Raw genomic sequence first — 19,890 nt, 5'->3', positions numbered from 1 at the left:
TCACAGCAGTTTCTAAATGGAGGGTTCAGAGTTGAGAGTCAGGCCAGTGAGGATGATTTGTGTTTTATTTATGGCCCTTAGAGCCGTGGGAGCAACACAGATGAACCACATTAGCTGCTTTTTGTAACACCAAAGCAAATTTGTGATTTTTGCTTCTGTGATAGATACATTTCATATTTTTTTTATATTCGTGAGACAACATATTGACTTGATAAATCACAAAGCGGTCAAAAAAAAACAAAAAACTAACATGATAGATATAAAAAGGGTAGAATTGAAGCTTAAAAATATCTATTTCCCTTTTCTGAAGTCCAAGTTTTGCTGTGTTCTATGGTTGCCATGGCAGAAATACAGTTTGTAACATACTGATCCACATTTAAAACCAGATAAAAAGGGAAGTGGGACTCAAACCTCCACTGAGGTATAACCGTTCGGAGCAGGTCTCCCCCACCCAGGCTGCCCCTCCCAGGATGTTGTCTGCCGACTCTGGTCCAGCACTTCCTGTGCCTCTACTCCCAACACTTCCTGTCCCTGAGCTCCAACCCTGATCAACAGGAAGATTAGTGTGTGGAAGAGTCGGTGTTTCCACCTATCGAGCTTCCAGTCAGTGGGATAAAGGGTTGCAACTAAGGATTATTTTCATTCTCACATAATATTTTCGGTAAATTGATTAGTTGTTTGATCTAGAAAATGGTAGAAAATGTTGATTAGTGTTTCACAAAGCCTGAGATGATGTGCTTAAATATCTTATTTTTTTCCACAACTCAAACATATTCTGTTTACTGTCATACAGGAGTCAAGAACCCCCAACAATTCACACTTAAGAAGCTGAAATCAGAGTTTTTTTTCCTTTTTTCCTTCTCAAACTGATTAAACCACTAATCAGAGTAGTTGCTGGTTAATTGAATGGATGACAACCAATCGATTTGTCTTTACATCTCAACTTAAATGAAAGATTAATCCTTAAATGTCCACATCAGCTCCTGTCAGTTGACTTGTAATCCCTATAACTTTATATCTGCATTTGAGTGCAGAATCTGTTGGAAACGGGACCGTATTTTGGTGTCGGAAGCATTCTGGTTTCTGTCTGTAGTACGAGCAGTATTGACCAATCACATTTGAGCAGGCTTTGGTTGACTGCAGCTAAACAGTCTGTGTGGAAAGTAAAAGAGGCACAACACATTGGCTGAAGTACAATCTCTGAACCCATCAGCTATCATCTGGAGATGATTTAGCTTTTTGTTAGCTTAGCTAACTTAGTTAAACCTGATACTTATGAAACAATCCGGTTGAGATCTAAACGTCACCTCCATTCTTGTGTCTCAAGTTGCTAATCGGACAGTAAACAATGACCAGTGCTTAGGGGGTCGCTTGAAGTTTTTCCTATGGCTGTGGAGGTCAGCCATTGATTTCCAACCATCTCTCAATTCATCGGATTTCGTTGTCAACTGAACCGAAACAACATTTATGTTGGATAAGCTCAGCACACTGAAGTTGTTTTCTACATAAATGACAACTGTGTATATTTTGCGCCAACATAATTGCAGGAAGTAATTTAGACACACTTCCCTTTGCTCATCACTTTGTCAAAATGAAGTAGAGGTTTCTTCTGTTCGCTGCCTGGTGCGGTCAGTGGGTCTCGAGCAGATGCTGTGGAAAGATTTACTTCCTGGTTTCACTGTTTTCTTTGGACTTGCTCCCTGGGAATAGCTCAACTTTCCAAATATAACTGCCACATGTTGATACTTTTTGGCAGCCGCTGGCATTCTGGAGAAAACTCCCATGTTAGTGGCTTGTGGCTGAGCTGATTATGCAGGCCAAGGTTGCGGGTTGGTGCTAGCGAAGTTAATTTAGCTATAATGTCATTAAGTAGCATTTAGAGAGTGGAAATGATGCTGGTCTGTTCCTTCATGGATGCATGCAGATTAATTTCCAGTGAGGTTTTTGTCAAAGCAGGAGCTCTGCATCTGTTAGCATGCCAGTGCTAGCACTGCAGAGTGAAAGTGGTATAACTGTATAAAAAGTTTTATTGCGAGGATAAACTGTGAGTAGAATTGCTAGTTGTTAAATCACCTGCAATGTGTTTGTTCAGAGACTACACAATTAAAGACCTGTGCTGTTTAACAAAAGGACAACCGTGTTAATTGTTTGGTTCCCGTTACATTTCATGGTTTCCTGAATGACATTTTTTTTATGAATATCTTGCAATGCACTTCTTGTCAGGACGAGACGCTTCAGTATTATGTGGTGGAGCCTGAACGAAAGACTGAAACCAGCTCAAGATCTGTGGGAAAGTCCGACAAATTACTTTCTGCACAGAGAGATCTCATTGTGATGCTTGTCTGGAAGTTTAATGACCTTCTTTTTACATATCACACCTCATGACAGGCTGGCTTATACATTGTATGCAGCTCTCTTTGCATGCCAGGGAAAAGATTACACACACTCACAGCAGTGTCAGGAATAACTTCCCCTGAACCCCAACAGCATTGTGCAGCTCATTAGCCCACTGCCCTGGAATCAGCCAATAATTAGATTCCTCTTTCACTCGTCCTTGATCTTGTCTCTAATACACTCAGGTTTTCTTAAGTCACTCCCAGTGGAACTGTGCTGTATCTTCAAGTCAGGCGGTAGACTGTTTACTTCATTAGAGTCCTGGATTCCAACATGTTTTAGTTTGTGTCACGTATTGTTGCTGCTCAGAATAATCATGCAGCTCTGACTCCTAATGGAAAAGTTTGACATTGTAGGAAATATTCTTGCTGTTCTCTTGTCTCCTCTTGAGTAAGAACATTGATACAAATACGGCTCTGTAGATGTTTGTACATTAAACATGAAACTACAGACAAAAGCTGGTTAGCTTCGCATGAAGGCCTTCACACACCAGGGAGTTTTTTTTTCAAGTGATTAATTCAAATTGTCATATATTTCTGTCATTTAGTAAGGTATAAAGGTATAAACCAACCATGATGTGTGAAACGGACATATTCAGAGTGTAGCCGAGACTTATGAAGATTATAAAAAGGATTATAAAACCATAACACGGAGGCTCCATAGTCTAACCAAGAGGGCATATTTTATTATACTTTTCAATCTTGACAAAGGCAGCTCATACCAGGTCCACTGCTTCTGTTCTAAATGGCTTTCACAATAAAAGCACAAGAGATATACACTGTGTGAGTATTAACCAGAGGGAACTAAGCTAAATTTATTCAGAATATTTCACTAAAAGGCTACTCAGGGGCAATAATAATGCAGGAGCTGGTCCTTTGCCTACATGAATCTATTCAAATCTTTTATTGAAAAAGTGTTGCTTCTGGTAAGGATATTTTTCATGTAAATATTAACAGACAAATATTACCCATTTTTGTATAATTTATTCATCATGTCTTTGGTGTTTAAAGGCCTTGAAGGCAGGAAACAGTTAGCCTCACTCTGTCCAGATCTAATGAAACAGGAACAGTGACTGTTAAAAAAACCTGTGTATCCATTTGTACAGTTCGGTAACAAACAATATATAAAAGGTGCAGTTATGTGAAATTAGGTAGCTGTTTCCCCATTTCCAGTCTTTGTGCTAAGCTAAGCTAACCACATGCTGGCCGTAGCTTTATACTTAAACATGAGAGCACCACTCTTAGTCTTCTCCACTTAGTCTTTTCATCGCATCTAACTCTAAGAAAGAAAACAAATAAATACATTTCCCAAAAAATGTAAAACAATTTCTTTAAGAATCTTTTAAGAATCTAACAATGAATGTCCTTTAGCAAAGCACTGGCTGGTCGAGGGAAGCTGTTAAGTAGCCAGCAGTTGCTGACATACCACTCACCTCTTAGAAAGCGCTGCTGTTACATATTAAACTAGCTTGATAACAGAGCAGCTACTACTTGTCATTCAGTATCTTTAAACGTATGTGTGTGTGTGTGTGTGTGTGTGTGTCTGTGTCTGTGTGTCTGTGTGTGCGTGCGCGCGCTCGCTGCCTTAATCTTCCTGGTACTCCGCCACAAACATTCTCCATAGTTTGTTTTACCATATAAGGTGGTGTGCGTCCCTGGCAGCTAGAGAATGCAAAGTGGTTGCTAAAGGAAGGGGCATGGCCAGAGACGGCTCTGAAAGAAAGAACAATCAAAGGGAGGAAATGAAAGGATGTTGGGCAGCTGACTTCCTGTCACTTTTTTTCAAGATCCTCATTTGCAAAGTGACGTGACAGTCTGTTCTTCGAGGGAAGGTTTGTCGATTGACTCAGTGACTCTCAGTTCTTGTGACATTTACAAACCATTGCATTTTTGATGAAAGGCTCTGAAAAGAGCTTGTGTTGTTATGTATTTCAAGCATTGGTTAACTGTTTTATTATGAGCTGCAGACGAGACTTTATTCTCAACATTACCTTCAGGTCTAACAGGAACAACTCTTCTGTGGTCATGCCTGAGTGAATTAGAGGCATGTACTGTATGCACATAAGCTTTCTCACTTGACAAAGCTGTCTCTGTCTATAAGGGGATTCCCCTGCCGTGATTGTGAAAATCTGATGTCAGAAAACACACCAGGTTGCACACTTTGTTTGCGAGTGTAGATTTACTACCACGATAGCTCAGGCTTTTTTATTTTTGGTGTTCGTGTGTTGCTTGACGACACGTTTTACTGGGCGGGAAACTAGCCGGTTGCTAGCTGGTGTTGTTTGTTTGGCAGAGATTGACAGAACGAGCGTGTCTGGTTGCATGTTTGCAGAGCGTGCGTGTGTCTGCAAGTGCATTACAGCATCTGATGTGCCAGTGTAACTGACCTAAAGCTCATGAATAGCATGTTTGTTTGTGAGCAGACACACACGCACATTGCTTCACCCAGGGAGTATAACAATATCTGTTATTTCAGGCTCCGGTTAAATTCTGTCCAACGTTTCTCACCGGCCAGATGAACAGTAGTGTCGACAGGCGCAGACCTATGTGAAGGACATTGCTGATGTGATTTCAAGATGTTCGACCGATTTATGACTTTTCATTCATTCGGTGTTGGGTTAGGTTTTCCTCTATCAAGTGCTGGCTGTTTTAAGGCATTTCAACGCTAGTCCGACAGACATTTCCTGTCTCATATCATCAGCCTCCCCCGGCAGCTCTGGGTGCAGTAGGCCAGGACCTGGGAGAGGACAGACAGAGAGAGAGAGAGAGAGAGAGAGAGGAGAGGTGGAAAGACTGACTGACTAGTCAGCAGTCTAGGATGACATGCAGACGAGAGGGAGAAAATCCTAAAAATTAAAACGAGAGGCCTGTGCCAGCTGCCAAGAAGCAGGAAACCATGCTTTCATTTCCTGAAATATTAAGTCTATGACAGAATGGAAGAATAAACTATATGGAGGTTTATTTATTCGCAGCACAAACAGACTTAATAACTCTTTTCCACTGAGCTTTCTGAGCTCTCACTTCCTCTCTCTGCAGTGTTACCTTTCCTGCTCATTGCCAGTCCTTTCTCCTTTGTCTCTCTAAATGCGTATCAAAATGACTCACCCACCTGTAAGCTGAATTGCAGACACTTTGACTGTTCATCTGACTGGCAACCTGACTTCTGGACTGAATGACTAGCTAATGAGTCACTGACCTACTAACTGCTGCCCTGCAACTGCACACAGAATAACGTCTGTTTGTCTAAGAAATCCCCAGCTGCTTCGTTTCACTAACGGGGAGTAAACTTGTGTGAGTGCTGCAGGTTGCAATGAATAATTGTAGCAGTTCAAAAGTGCAGTTATGCAGCGCTGTTTGGTTGTAAACTTTTAACAGTGGACAATGTCTTTGTGGTAACCTTTACATGAAAACTGACTTTCCAGTTTGAAAGCGGCTCCGTAGGAGGTTGTGGTTGGATAAACTCCCTGTCCAACAGAGAGGAAATGCCTGTATAGTTGTCTGTTTGCTTTCTTTTTCCTCTCTCTGCCTTTGTTTACCAAGGGCAGATGAGAAGAAGCCTATTTGTCCATCCTACTTGGTCCAGTTTTTCATTCACAGTCACCGGAAATTGTGTTTTGTGAATGTTTCATTCAAATCCAAAGTCCTGTGATCTTCAGATATTAAAAGGATTACACTTTCCTGCAAGACTCAGCAGTTAGTAATAGGCTGCGCTCCGATATCCGATCCTCCAAGGACCTCCAGCTGTCTCTATTTCACTTATTTTTCATCAGCACGACAACTATTGATCTGTGAAACATGAGCAGCCCAGAGAGCATGGAGAATAGATTACAGTATCTCATTTACAGATGGATTTGAATGTGTTTTAGTTCACTTGCAGAAAGACTTCTTTATTTGGATTCAGTCTTTAGCCCCTTTCCCCCTGGAAAAAAACCCGCTGACACAAACCAACATCTGGCTTTTGTCTTTCGTGGGAAAGTTTACAATCAGCACTCATTCCCTGGCCAAAACTACTTGGTTAGGTTTAGGAAAAGATCATGGTTTGAGTTAAAGTACATCATGCTGCGTTACATTTACCCTGGAAAGTGGAGCTGGGAATGATGTCATACCAAAGTCGACTGTGTTCCAGTACAACAAGTTGCAAAACCATTATTTCATCAGGGCGGAGAAGTGGGGTTTGCTTCTGGCAGGTTAGTCATTGTAGGCAAAACCCATTCATAACAACCCATTATGTGGTATTTTGCGCCTATAAACACCAAGACAACATTCCCACTGATAGAAGTTGGACAGTACTGTGTGTACAACTGATTTAATGAGAGACATACGATAGCAGTGCTAATAAACAGTATTTTACTACAGTTTTCACTACTGTTGATGCACAGAGTAGCCACCTTTGATTTTGAGGTTGGGGTTGTTGACAATCCTCCTACTTTTAGAGTCGAAAATCCAATTTCAGGGGGCGTTCCAGGTGAAAATTTCTGAACAGAAGCTCTGAAATCGTGACTCCAAATGGAAAGCACCATTCATTCAGGAAGTTGTATAGGGGGGTGTGTGGTTTTGTAAAGTGGGTGTGTTATGTACCCTTCAAGACAATGTAAATTGCACCCAGTTTGAAGGCGAAACTGAATAAGTAACAGATATGAAAAAGAAATAACCACTAACACAATTCACTCGCCTCCATGTTGTTCACTAACCTTTTTTTCCGTTGCACTCGTGATGTTGAATGTGACACACCAGGAAAGAATAAGCATCTGCTGGCTCATGTACCTACATTTAGTGGATTTTCCTGATCTTAAAAAAAACTGGATGTGCATGTTTATTTTGGTGGGAAAAACGGAACTTTTTGTGAGTTTGTTCTACACTCTCTTTATATGGATACTCATGATTAAGATATAAAAGTAGAAATTTAAACTTTGATCCCTGTTTCATTTGTCTTTTTTACGACGTTCCACATGGTCTTACAGAAAGCTTAAAACAATGATACATTTAATATGAACAGCATTAAGTTAAACTATCTCACTCATCTCATCCCAATAGCATGAATTCAGCTATTTTAGAGTGGATGTGTTGATTTGTACCCAGTTGATTTTGTTAGAATGGAGCAACGGGTTGCTTCTCGCACCTCTTTCTGTTCATATCCTTTGGTCGAGCAGCTCTCTTTTCTCTCTCCCTGCTGCTCTCTTTGTGTTTTCTTCTTCTCTTCCTGTTTTATGGTGGGAAGAGGGCGGGTAGGGGAGCTTGGATGATTTAAAGTTGAATGAATGACTAAATTTCTCTCTTCCCCCATTTTTTTCTCCTGTCAGGCGGAGGGTGATGTAGCAGCTCTTAACCGTAGGATCCAGCTGGTGGAGGAGGAGTTGGACCGAGCCCAGGAGAGGCTGGCCACAGCACTGCAGAAACTGGAGGAGGCTGAGAAGGCCGCAGACGAGAGTGAGAGGTCAGTTCAAGTCATTGAAAGCAAAATTCAACTTTGATATTTTTTTAGATTAAAATTTTGTTTATGTGGGGTGTTCCCGGTGGCACACCTGGTAGAGCGCGTACCACAAAGGCCCAGTCCTCGTATGCGGGCGGCCCGGGTTCGAATCCGGCTCGGAGCCCTTTCCTGCATGTCTCCTCCTCTGTCTCCCCCTTTCACTCTCAATATCTCTCTCTCGCTCTCTCTCAATAAAGCTACAAAATGCCCAAAAAAAATCTTAAAAAAAAAAAATTTGTTTATGTGCGTTTGTGCCTGAGAACCAGTTTTCACTGCAACACCTGGCTTTCAAATCATCATTTAAATGTACGTCTTTTCCAATCAGAGGGATGAAGGTGATTGAGAACCGAGCGATGAAGGACGAGGAGAAGATGGAGATTCAGGAGATGCAGCTGAAGGAGGCTAAACACATCGCAGAGGAGGCTGACCGCAAATATGAGGAGGTGAGATATTAGCAGCATGACTGACTAAAACTTTAATTGGGATGCACTCCTTCCTACTCTTCCTTTCTCTATGTTTTTCGGATTCCGTTGTGCTTCAAGTCCAAACAGTTGTAATGTTTTTCGTCCCAGGTGGCCCGTAAGCTGGTGATCCTGGAGGGAGACCTGGAGAGAGCTGAGGAGAGGGCCGAGTTGTCAGAAGGGTAAAACCAGTAAACACACAAATGTGAGCACAAATACACACATGCCCTCACTCCCTGCTCTTCCATTAAAGCCAAGCATGTGTCGGCCTCTCTCCACAGTAAAGCCAGTGACCTGGAGGAGGAGCTGAAAAACGTGACCAACAACCTAAAGTCCTTAGAAGCCCAGTCTGAGAAGGTGAGGGCGTCATGTTGCTTGTGAGATATTTGCAGGGTTAAACATAATATTTCTCCTGGATCATCCCCATTTACAGCCCTAACTGCTCCGTTCACACAACATATCTCACCTGCTGGGAGGTCCTCTCGCTTTACAGTATACAACCCTGATTCCAAAATGTCGGGCTGCTGTCTAAAACAGAAATTTAAAACAGAATGCATGTTTGCAAAAAACATGCTAATCAGTTTCAACATTTAATATTTAGTCTTTCTTTTGTATTCAATTGAATGTAGGTCAAATAGGATGTGCAGGTCATTGCATTCTGTCTTTGACAACAACTTTTTTAGAAGATTAAAGGCAATTAAATGACCCTGCTTCTGTACTAGACTTGTACACTGGGACCGTGTAACCCCCTAATCTGATGGGATGTGTTCCAGCATCATGTGGGCCGAGGCCAGTAGGTCCATTTTTTTTCCACACAATTTTTTCTGAGATTGCTGTTACTGGCCTTGCAGCCCACGAGGCATTTACCAGAATTTCCAGAATTCTGAATGAATGAAAAGAAATCAGGCGTCACGGATGTTAAAGTGAATTTTAAGCTCACAATTATGAGCTGCTTCAAGAGTTCACAGTTCTTAACCATTAGTGTAAGCAGTGGTTGCTGTTACTACAAATGTATTTTTCCATTATTTAATAAAATTTTAATGTCAGAAATTCTATTTGCATAATAGTATAATATACAGGTTCAAATACTTTACAAAGCTGAAACACCAGCCTCTGCTGGGTAGTTAAAGTCATACTTCTCAAGGATAATCCAGAGTGGTACAAAACAATAGAGACAGCAATATATAAATACTAGCAAGTCTAACCAGCATAACAAAATTGCTTTTTAAAAGTTCTGTTAATGTGCATATCGATGACTAAAAAGTAAAGTAATACTTTTATTGGCCTCCTGAGGTGCCAGATCAGTGTGATTTTTACCACATGGAAAAAAGGGCAAACTTACCTTTTTTTTTACCTTGTAATATTTAAGAGAAGCACGTCTGGCATTTGTAAAAGGCTCACTAAACCAACTCAGGATGCATTCACTGTATCTCGTCAAAATGCACCACTGGTAAAATTTAATTTTCTCATTATTTTGGCAAATAGTTATAAAGCCAACTGATGTTTTATGGAGTTGTTTGTGTTCTCTTTTCTGAATACACAACCTAAATATAAACAATAGTATATACTGAACAGCAGGTCTGGCACACAGCACATACTCATCTCCACTTCCCTGTATCCTATCATTTGGGCTGTTATCGTGGCTCAGTGGGCAGTAATTTGAGTGAGCAGGGAGGGATACCACATCACCAAAGTACTGTTTCATACTCCCACCATTATAATTGTGTATCATGAGGCCCTACTTACAATGCAGCAGTTTATTTTGTTTTGTTTACATGAAAACCTGGACGTATGAAGAGGGCAAGACCTGAAGTCTTATATATACACGACCGGTCAAAAGTTTTAGAACACCCCAATTTTTCAATTTTTTATTGAAATTCAAGCAGTTCAAGTCAAATGAACAGCTTGAAAGGGTACAAAGGTAAGTGGTGAACTGCCAGAGGTAAATAATAAAAGGTAAGGTTAACCAAAACTGAAAGATAATGCACATTTCAGAATTCGGCCTTTTTCAGGGAACAAGAAATGGGTTAACAACTTAACTCTATGGAGTCTTGGGCTATTTTGTCAATTTTTTTATTCTTTTCATGTCTTTGTAAGTCATTTTGTGTCTTTTTTTAGTCCTTTAGTTCAACATAAAATGTGATTTTGAATCCTTTTTCTACTTTCAAAACACTATCATGCTCGATAAAGAATTTTAAATGTTGCAAATGTGCATTAATTTCAGAGTAGACTGAGACATTAAACTGCATCATTTTCAATTAAATTCTGGAAAAGTTGGTGTGTTCTAAAACTTTTGACCAGTAGTGTATGTTTGCTCAATAACTTGTCGTTGACAAATTAGCAACTGAGGCTGTTTTTGTTTGGGCTGGGTTAATGGCAGTGTATGGTGTTTCTGTATATGTGAATCAGCAGCCAGTAGAGACCTGCTGCACATTCTTCCTGTTTCCTACCTTAAATTCCTCCCCAGGCACAGACAGGCAGTGTGACAGCATGCCAGGTTAACCACATGACTGCTCTCCTTTAGCAATACATGCCATTTGCTTTGTTCGGTCAGGCCAGCCATGGTTGGCATCGCAGCACAACTTGTTCCAGGGCCAGGACAACACCTCGCCTCTCCTCGTGCCCCTACCTCCCCCCCCTATACATATTACTCCTCCGAGGGAGTGGTGTCATAGCTGTTGGGGCAATTATAAAATCTTGGATGATAGAGAGAGTTTGTGTGTTCACATTTGTAGTTGAAAGCATGTGTGAGCATGTGTTTGCTAATGCTGTTTCTCTCTCTGTGTCTGTGTGTGTCAACAGTACTCAGAAAAAGAAGACAAGTACGAGGAGGAGATCAAAGTTCTGACTGACAAACTGAAGGAGGTGAGATTCAGATTCTAGTGATCCCGTAGCAAAAAGGAAAGGTTTCACTAAAAAACAGATTAGCACACACTTTAAAGCAAAAGTGGTAGTGTTTTGGTAGTGTAGTGTGTCCATGAGCACCACCGCCTCATGTTGCAAAGATCTGGCTCGAGCGTGCATTTGTTTTGGAAAAGAGAAATAAAAATGCCACTTAATTTTAATACTGTTTTTCTTTTTTAAACACAGCTGTTTGCAGGATGTATAGCAATGTGTCTGTTTGTGGCCGTCAGATAATAACTAAAATATGATGATGGTGAAACAACGTATATCAATATATTGACGATAAACTTCATAAATAAAATAGACATATATTATAAACCTGTCCAGGGAAAGAGGGTTCATTTGGACACTAGTCATATTAAAAAACCCACCCAGTATTAGGATGTTTAAGAGTTGTGATTGGTCCATCCAGGAACAGGTTGGCTGGAAATCAGACATCTGACAGAGCTTGTCAGATTCATCTGGTTTCCAGGCGAGGCTATCGTACTGTTCGCTGCAAAACTGCCTGGGAAAATGTAAACATGGGCTCTTCATTCTGCTCGCTGTAAATTGTTTTGTGTGAACCCCTTGGAACTCCCATAAGGACACCCAGTGGTCCTCGGACCCCTGGTTGAGAATCAACGTTTCAGAAGTTTTATTGCAGTTTCAGCACTTAAACAACCATATTTACATTAATCATTAATCATTATTCAACAACAACAACAACAACAATGGTTAGAGGGTGGCCACCATAAAATAAAATTAGTTAAAATATTTAATAAAAATTCAGCTTGGAGTATAACTTAAAGTAGTTAAAGACAACTTATGGTACACATATGGAAAAGACAACAAATAAAAGCATAAAATAATATATTTTTTGAAATGAAATAGAAGAGAGAATTGTATTTTTTGTTAGTATATTTATGATTTTTTTTGGTCTTTATTCATTTTATCTGCTTTATCTCTGCATGCATTGAAACCCTGAATGTAAAGTAATTTCCTCTGCGGTGGTCCAGTCCTGTAGGTCAAATTCACTTTGTTATAGCTCATTTGTTCACCTTTTTAACATCTCTGTCCATGTTTCTGTCAGGCTGAGACCCGTGCAGAGTTTGCAGAAAGGACAGTGGCCAAACTGGAAAAATCCATTGATGACCTGGAAGGTATGAGATCAGCACCACTCACATGTTATGATATAGTGTTGCACCACTTTGTTTGCACCAAAATATACATTTTAAACAACTGCAAAGCAAATTCATGAATGACTTTAAATGAACAACTGCTCCTCTGGGCCTAAATTTGCATTCAACTTCAGTAAATTAGTGAACTGCATGTTTATGAACCAAAAGAAGATAAATGAGTGGAGTTTCCTGTAGGCCAGCACCAGCTCTAATCCTAATCCATCTTTTATGCACACATGCACAGTTACATTCAGTTTGAAATGGACCTCGGAAGGAGTGTCCTATTTCAGCAACACTGCAAATAGTTTCTGTGGAAAAGAAAAGGGCTCCCTGCCAAATGTATGGAAACTCCTAAGCTAATGGAAGCCCCTTGTTTCTGAAGGACAACTATGCCTGCCGTGCCACAAAGAGCACAGAATGTGCTCGCATGTTTTTGGGTCAGCATTATTTAGTTGTAGAACCACATGCAGCCGAGTTTATAGTTATTGGGGCAGTTTTACGAGACATTCAGAACAGGCTTAAAATGCTCAAAGCTCACTCTGCCGCAAGCGTAATTAGATATGCACCATTCTTTCTTCCAAGCATTTCTGCATCTTTAAAAAGCCTGACCTATTTTTTTGTCTTCTCCTTCCTCCCTCTGCTCTTTGCCTCCATCTGTCCCTCATTCTTATACCGCTTTCGGCTTGTTTGTGTCGCTGCTGTCCCTGACACCTGCCTGTACTTCCTGTCGACCTCTGACCTCCAGATGAATTGTATGCTCAGAAGCTCAAGTACAAAGCCATTAGTGAGGAGCTGGACCATGCCCTCAATGACATGACATCTCTGTAGATGCTCTCGCTGCCTCTCGCTTCCCTTTTTCTGTCTCTGGCTTTGGATTCATCTTCTCTCTGTGAATCACACTGTATGTGCCTTCTTCCCATGTTACTATGCAGGAAATAATTAATTAAAAATACTTTTCTTTCCTACTTCACAGCTTTTGTCTCTCTGTTCTTGACTTTTCAACCAAGATTGATGTTTTATGTCAAATATTTGATGCATCTACATAGTGTACTGTACATCGCAATGCACTCTGTGATTTTTGTAAAAAGTAACCAACAGTTAAATGTACATTGTACGTCTACTTATCAGCAAGTTTATGAGACAAGGTGAGATTTACTCTGGTTATTTTGTGTGAGTTAATGCAGTTTGCAAACCCCTTTGACCCTTTAAAACACTCTTTGGGTTGTAAATCTAACTCCCTTTTGATGGTTTTTGATCTTCAGGGTTCCCACAGTCATGGAAAAAGTCATAGGATTTAGTTGTGTTCAATAAAAAAAAATTGTTACACTAATCTTCAGTGGAAAACGTTCCTCGTAATGTAGCACAACACCAAATTCATTTTCTGTAGCAGTTGAGGTAACCTCACATCAATGCATGACAGCATTTAATCATCATGTATATTATCTCCCATTTTTTTTATTATAATGCTGGAAAATTGAAAAGCACTCCAGTGACCAACAATTTGCCGTTTAGTTTCACTCAAAACACTACACTTACAAAAATGTAAAAGTTTTGACATTTTGTCCATGAAAATGTGTGGGAACTCTGCATAATATATATTCAATTTAAATAATTTAAAAGGTCCATACTGTAATCTACTAACAGTCCTCGGACAGAGAACGACAGTCAGCAGTTTGTGCATGAAAGGCACAGCGGTGTGGTTGAGGTTTTTGCATGTGGCACAACTTTAACCAAAATAGTTATGCAAAACATCTGTTCAGTAAAACAGTGCTCTGTCCTGGTTCGCCAGCAACCTATAAAGGAGAATACATCTCCAGGCTGTATTATTTGCTGATGGTTGAAGCTTCACTGTGTCATTTTTCTTCTTCTCTCCAGAAAAATTATCAAAAGCCAAAGAGGAGAACCTTGGCATGCATCAAGTCCTGGACCAGACCCTGCAGGAACTGAACAGCTTATAAACACACAGAGAGGAAGCCGGAGAGGATGAGATCATCATGTAACATTCCTTTAATGTTCGACTTCATTCCACATTTCGAGCTATAAAATCTTTATTCCCCATGTGAAGGGGGATTAACTTAATGCTTGCCCCTTGATGTTTTTTTTTCTAAGGCACAACTATGTTTCTTTATTTTATTTTTTTAAGATGGGAAGTTATTTTGACCTCATCGCTTTTTTTTATTTTCTTTTTTATATCCAGCTGTAAGAGCAGAAATTCTCCCCAGAAATTATTTTTGACCACTTATTTAGGAAGAACTGGCAACTAACACACCCAAAGAAACCTCAGATTTGGTCACTGTACCACTAAAACTGGCTCAATTTTACATTTTATGTGCACATACATTAAGCCTCTGTCTGATTATTTTAATACATATGCTACAGATGGCATTTGGGATTCGCTCAGTCTACATTAATATGGCTCTACAGTGCCACCTAGTGGTGATATGAAGTTAGTCAACAGTCTTGTTTGTCTGGTCATGCTGTCAAGAGACTACATGAAAGTCAGTTTATGTGCTTATGTATCCTCCTGAATCTGTTTTTTGTTTAAACAGCATGGTGGTCAAACGTACAGGTGACCTTATGGAAAGCACATGTTCAGTCACTCTTTACGTTTCATTCACAAGTAATGCCTCACTGATTATCCTTAAAGTCTACATGTTGATGGTGCACAGAGTATTTATGTGCATCAAATGTTTTCTACTTTATTTTTAGTGTGGGCGTCTGCAGAACATGACAGCCGTGCATGCACAGTATAGCAGTGACATGCATTTCTAAACTCTACTACCTTTCCCTAAGCTTCACTTGACCGTTGACACTTTCATCATTGCCAACTATACGCCATAATGTAGCCGATATATACTAGATTTACAATATGTTGTATTACATGAGCGAGCTGAACCCCAAACCACTGGAAGCTCAAGTTTTATCAACCATGGATACTTATTGTATATAGTAGAATAATGTTAGGTATTTGAGAAATTGTATTGCTTTGATTATTTTTGTTTCAGTTACACCACTTCTTTTTTTGCCAGGGGAACTCTCAAGACCAAAGAACACACATAACACAGACAATAAATTCTTAAAATGTTTTATTTTTGTTTGTGACGGTCATCATGGTTTCATCTCATGCCAGGGCCATGAAAAGAGCCTCACACGTGATCGAGACCATTTTGAAATATTCCATTCACCAACCCCCTTCATGTCAACCTAATAAATGTTTTACAGAAACCGTGATTTAGTGTGCTTATTTATGCATTTTGAAGATTTCAAAAGATTGTTTTACTCATTCAACAGAAGTTGTCAAAACACATCTGCATTAAGTGCTTCATCATATCAATCTGATATACATCAAATTTAACCCCAGCATATAGAAATGTACTTAAAGTTTAAATTGAGTTAGCCTTGCTCCTTGATGAAAGTTTCCTCCACAAAATTAAGATACAGATAGATAAATGTCTCTAAAAAGGACTTAACCCACTTAATCAACATCATGGAGTGTGTGAGGCTCAGACTCATTTGTCAATGGTCCATTTTTCCATTCTGCTGCCTTCCAGGGATGTACTTCATATTTCTGCTCAGGAATATTTCTTCCTGAAGGCACAGCCTAGACAGACAAATCAAACACAGTTTTGCTTTTTAGTTTTTAACAAGTTGTCATCAATGATCATATAACCACTAACTTACACATGCAAGTATATATATATATATATATATGTATATATATGTGTATATATATGTGTATATATATGTATATATATGTATATATATATATGTGTATATATGTATATATATATGTGTATGTATATATGTGTATGTATATGTGTATATATATATATGTATATATATATATATATGTGTATATATATGTATATATATATATATATATATATATATATATATATATATATATATTTGTCTTCCAATTGCTATGCAGATTGTTCTGTTAAATAGCAATGGCCCTTTTTTATCAGCCTTACTGTGTGTGTGTGTGTGTGTGTGTGCGCGCGCGCGTTTTACCTTCTGTTAGTCTGCATTTCCCCCCTGCTGGTTGGCAGAGGATTAAAGAGCAGCCTGCACAAGGTACCACTGTCTGGGAATGGCTGAAGATGGTGGTGATCTTGTAACAGCCTGTGGAGTACAGAGAAAGAGATACATTATGATATTCTTCATTTTATTTCACTGTTTTTATGTGAACCACGGCTGCAAAAAATATCCCGCCAACTGGGACAATAAAGGTAACACTGAACCTTGACTTTAAATCCAAAAAAGGACGAAAATGAGTTGCAAAGTGCAGTCATACCTGTGCATTTGACATCCATGAAGAAGGAGTTGGGACTCTGCACCAGCCTCTTCTTCTTGTGCCTGCTCCTCTCCTTGGCAAGACTGGGGTACAACAGATCCTTGTCCTGCAACAGAGATCAGAGGACAACCTAATTAGAAGAATAGTTAGTGTCGTAATCTTTATTATTCACCCTGCTGACTGTTTGACTGACTTTAACTCCCGCACTATGCCCCCTACTGTGTGGTGAATTAATTGCTACACAGACATGTCCAGACAAGCCTTGCATCATTTCTAAGACCTGATACACCTGTATACTGAACATAACATACAGAATGATTTTAAAACACATTTCCGATGTACACCTAATGTATTCACTGGATAATACATCCTTCTCATCAGGTTTCTATATAATGTTTGTCAGTTATTAGAGTACTTGAGTGGCTTTCTATCAATTACAACTGTTCTAACGTCTCTTAACCAGAAAAAAGAGAAAAAGAAAAAGAGTATCACTTACGCGCATTTTGGATCTAATCACAGGAGTATCGTCCAATGCAAATACAATGTAGTAAGTGAGATTTGAAGCGCGCCTCTCTCAGTCCTTGCAACAGAACTTCGTTTTGTTTTCGTTCTGATGGACGTTTACCATCTGTACCGGAAGAGACCGAGCAGGCGGGGCCTCTGTCTTCAGAGGCGGAGCAACAGATGATACTGGATTAACTGGTCCACGTTGATTATATAATGTTGCTTTAATACTTACTTTTGTAAACAGTAAAAATCAAGAGTCAGAACAGCCATGAATAGAAAGCTATTTGTTATCTAACTAGGGCTGTTTTTTTTTTTATCAAAGAGAAGAGAGGTCCATTTAGGATGCAAGTCAATAGGAAAATGACTACTTCACACTTGATTTATTAGGTAAGTATTTTTGTATTTATTTGTATTTATGTATTTGCACCCTAAAAAAAGACAATTACAAAAAAACAGAAATTAAAGAGAATATTAATTGCGGGAGAGGTTGAAAACCCCATATGAAAAATATATAAAACAAAAAAATAAATCAACAACAACAATGACAGAAAGCAACAAGAAATAACAACATGAAAAGCAATACAAGTGCCATTTTATAGCACATACACAAAAAAGTCAGAAATAAAAACATGGGTGTGTATAAACATAAAATAATTGTATTTTAGTGTATGAGCATGTAATGATCCAATGACAACTAGTAGTGTTGCAGAATATTTTTTTCTGAGGTGAGGTCAAGTGAGAAGTAGTCTCATTTTGTATTGAGATAGATAGGACCGGAGTTCTTTTGCAACCGACATTGACGCCCCCTGTTGGAATTTTTGAAAGAATACATACTTACTTCTGGATTTGCTTCACTGCTCAGACCGGGAGGTTGCTGCCTGATTCTGCTCATACACCATGGCTGTATAAAGAGAACTGGATACAGTGTTGGAGGTGTGTTTCTGCTTATTCCATACTGCATTTCGTGTACTTTGTGCAATGACAATAATGTTGAATCATCATCATCATATATAATATGATGTTATGCCACAGGATTGAGTTCTTAAACCAGTAAGCAAGTTTTTAGCATTTTAGCACCCTGGGGTCTCTCCTCTCAAACTCAATGAGGATTTTAAATGGGTTGGTGGTAAGATGCCTGAAATAAGGTCTGTGGCTAACACAAGCTGAGGAGATGTTTGCATTTGTTTTAACGACATATAGTACGTAAGTAAAATTCCCCAACTTGTGAATTTTGAAGTTTTTATGTGGCCTCGAAAAAATGGCTTAATGAGACTACAGTGGATTTGGGGACAAACTCTCTGGGTCAAACTCTCTGCTCGTTTTTTTCTTTTCTTTTTCTTTTGCAACCAACATGCATGTACAGTCATGCAAAAAAATGATAAGACCACACTTCAATTTATTGAGTGCCTGGTACAACGAAAGGTACATTTGTTTGGACACATATAATGATAACAACAAAAATAGCTAACAAGAGTTTAATTTAAGAGCTGATGTCTATCCATTTTCCATGGTTTTCTTGATAATAATTTTGGTTACTATCAAAAAAAAAGGGAAAATGGCTAGATATCTGCTCTTAAATTAAACTCTTAGGAGCTAGTTTTGTTGTTTTCATTATATTTGTCCAAACAAATATACATTTAGTTGAACCAGGCATTAAAATTAACAAGAAATTGAAGAAAAAGGGTTGTCTCATAATTTTTTTCCATGACTGTATGTATACAAATAATTGGTCTATATAAGTGGGCACCCACACACGACAGCCTGCTTAAGGCCCCCAAAAGGCCAGAGCTGGCCCTGTGTCACTGATGCAGCACCCACCACTACACCAACCCAATGTTGGCTATTTGGTGAACAAACACCCCCAGAAACTTCAATTCATTCAGAACTGTGCTGCACGAACTCTGATGAAAACCTGCAAATACGACCACATCACCCCCATTCTTCAGAACCTACACTGGCTTCCCATAGCCTCAAGAATTCAATACAAGATCGCCCTCATCACCCACCTTTGCATCTACAGCAACGCCCCGCAATACCTCAAAGACCTCCTTACCCCTCACTCATCCACCCGTGACCTCCAGTCCCAAAGTATAAACCTCCTCCATCAGCCCCGCACACGACACCATGGTAGATCGAGCCTTCTGCTCCGCTGCCCCCCACATCTGGAACTCTCTCCCTGAACATCTACGACAACCCCAGTCTGTGGACACTTTTTTTTTTTTTAAAAAGGCCTTAAAAACTTTTTTGTTCAGGCAGGCATTTTTAGGTTGTCCTTATGTTTTTATTATTGTCTCTGCACCTTAATTTCCTCCTTTAGCTGTTTTCTTTAATGTACTTTATTACCTGTGTCTTTTTATCTACTTCTGATTTAAACCTCTGACATCCAGGAGATTTTGATTCCTATTTGTCAACTTCCTATGCATTCATTTCTGTCTCTGTTTAGCATCTTTCAGTCTGTCCTTACATCACATGCATGGCTCCTTTTTCTCCACACAAACTTGTCAGACTTTTCCAAACAAAAGACACATGTGTCTATGGAAATGTACAATTTTTTTTTCACACAAAAACATCAGAAAAAATAATAAATAATAAAACTACAAAACAGTCTATTTGCATGTAAATTAAAAATAGTAGTAATTTTCATTGTAGAAAGAAAATTCTCATTTAAAAAATGGTATAGAAACATAAATGGCACACTGTG

General features: G+C 39.3%; 2 protein-coding genes across 5 annotated transcripts in view; one reads left to right on the top strand and one right to left on the bottom strand.

Moving 5' to 3' along the window:
- tpm4a (tropomyosin 4a) overlaps positions 1-15,616 on the top strand; it is a 29,288-nt gene extending 13,672 nt beyond the window's left edge. For 2 of the 4 annotated variants that reach the window (XM_059340473.1, XM_059340474.1), the window contains 7 exons: positions 7,694-7,827; positions 8,189-8,306; positions 8,436-8,506; positions 8,606-8,681; positions 11,127-11,189; positions 12,298-12,367; positions 14,261-15,616. In XM_059340473.1, coding sequence (XP_059196456.1) covers positions 7,694-7,827; positions 8,189-8,306; positions 8,436-8,506; positions 8,606-8,681; positions 11,127-11,189; positions 12,298-12,367; positions 14,261-14,343 — 615 coding nt within the window. In that variant the 3' untranslated portion in view covers positions 14,344-15,616. The other 2 variants (XM_059340475.1, XM_059340476.1) reach the window with 1 other exon arrangement.
- LOC131977267 (small ribosomal subunit protein eS27-like) lies at positions 15,362-17,334 on the bottom strand. The gene is made up of 4 exons (XM_059340479.1): positions 17,179-17,334; positions 16,683-16,788; positions 16,400-16,510; positions 15,362-15,986 (listed from the first exon to the last, which is right to left on the bottom strand). Exons 1-4 carry the CDS (start codon positions 17,182-17,184, stop codon positions 15,958-15,960), a joined length of 252 nt encoding a protein of 83 aa, XP_059196462.1. The 5' UTR covers positions 17,185-17,334; the 3' UTR covers positions 15,362-15,957.
- Between the last annotated feature and the right edge of the window lie 2,556 nt (positions 17,335-19,890).

Source organism: Centropristis striata, chromosome 9 (assembly GCF_030273125.1).
Source record: "Centropristis striata isolate RG_2023a ecotype Rhode Island chromosome 9, C.striata_1.0, whole genome shotgun sequence".
Taxonomy (NCBI): domain Eukaryota; kingdom Metazoa; phylum Chordata; class Actinopteri; order Perciformes; family Serranidae; genus Centropristis; species Centropristis striata.
The sequence above is the reverse complement of the archived record's forward strand: the minus strand, read 5'-3'. Positions and strand labels throughout refer to the sequence as shown.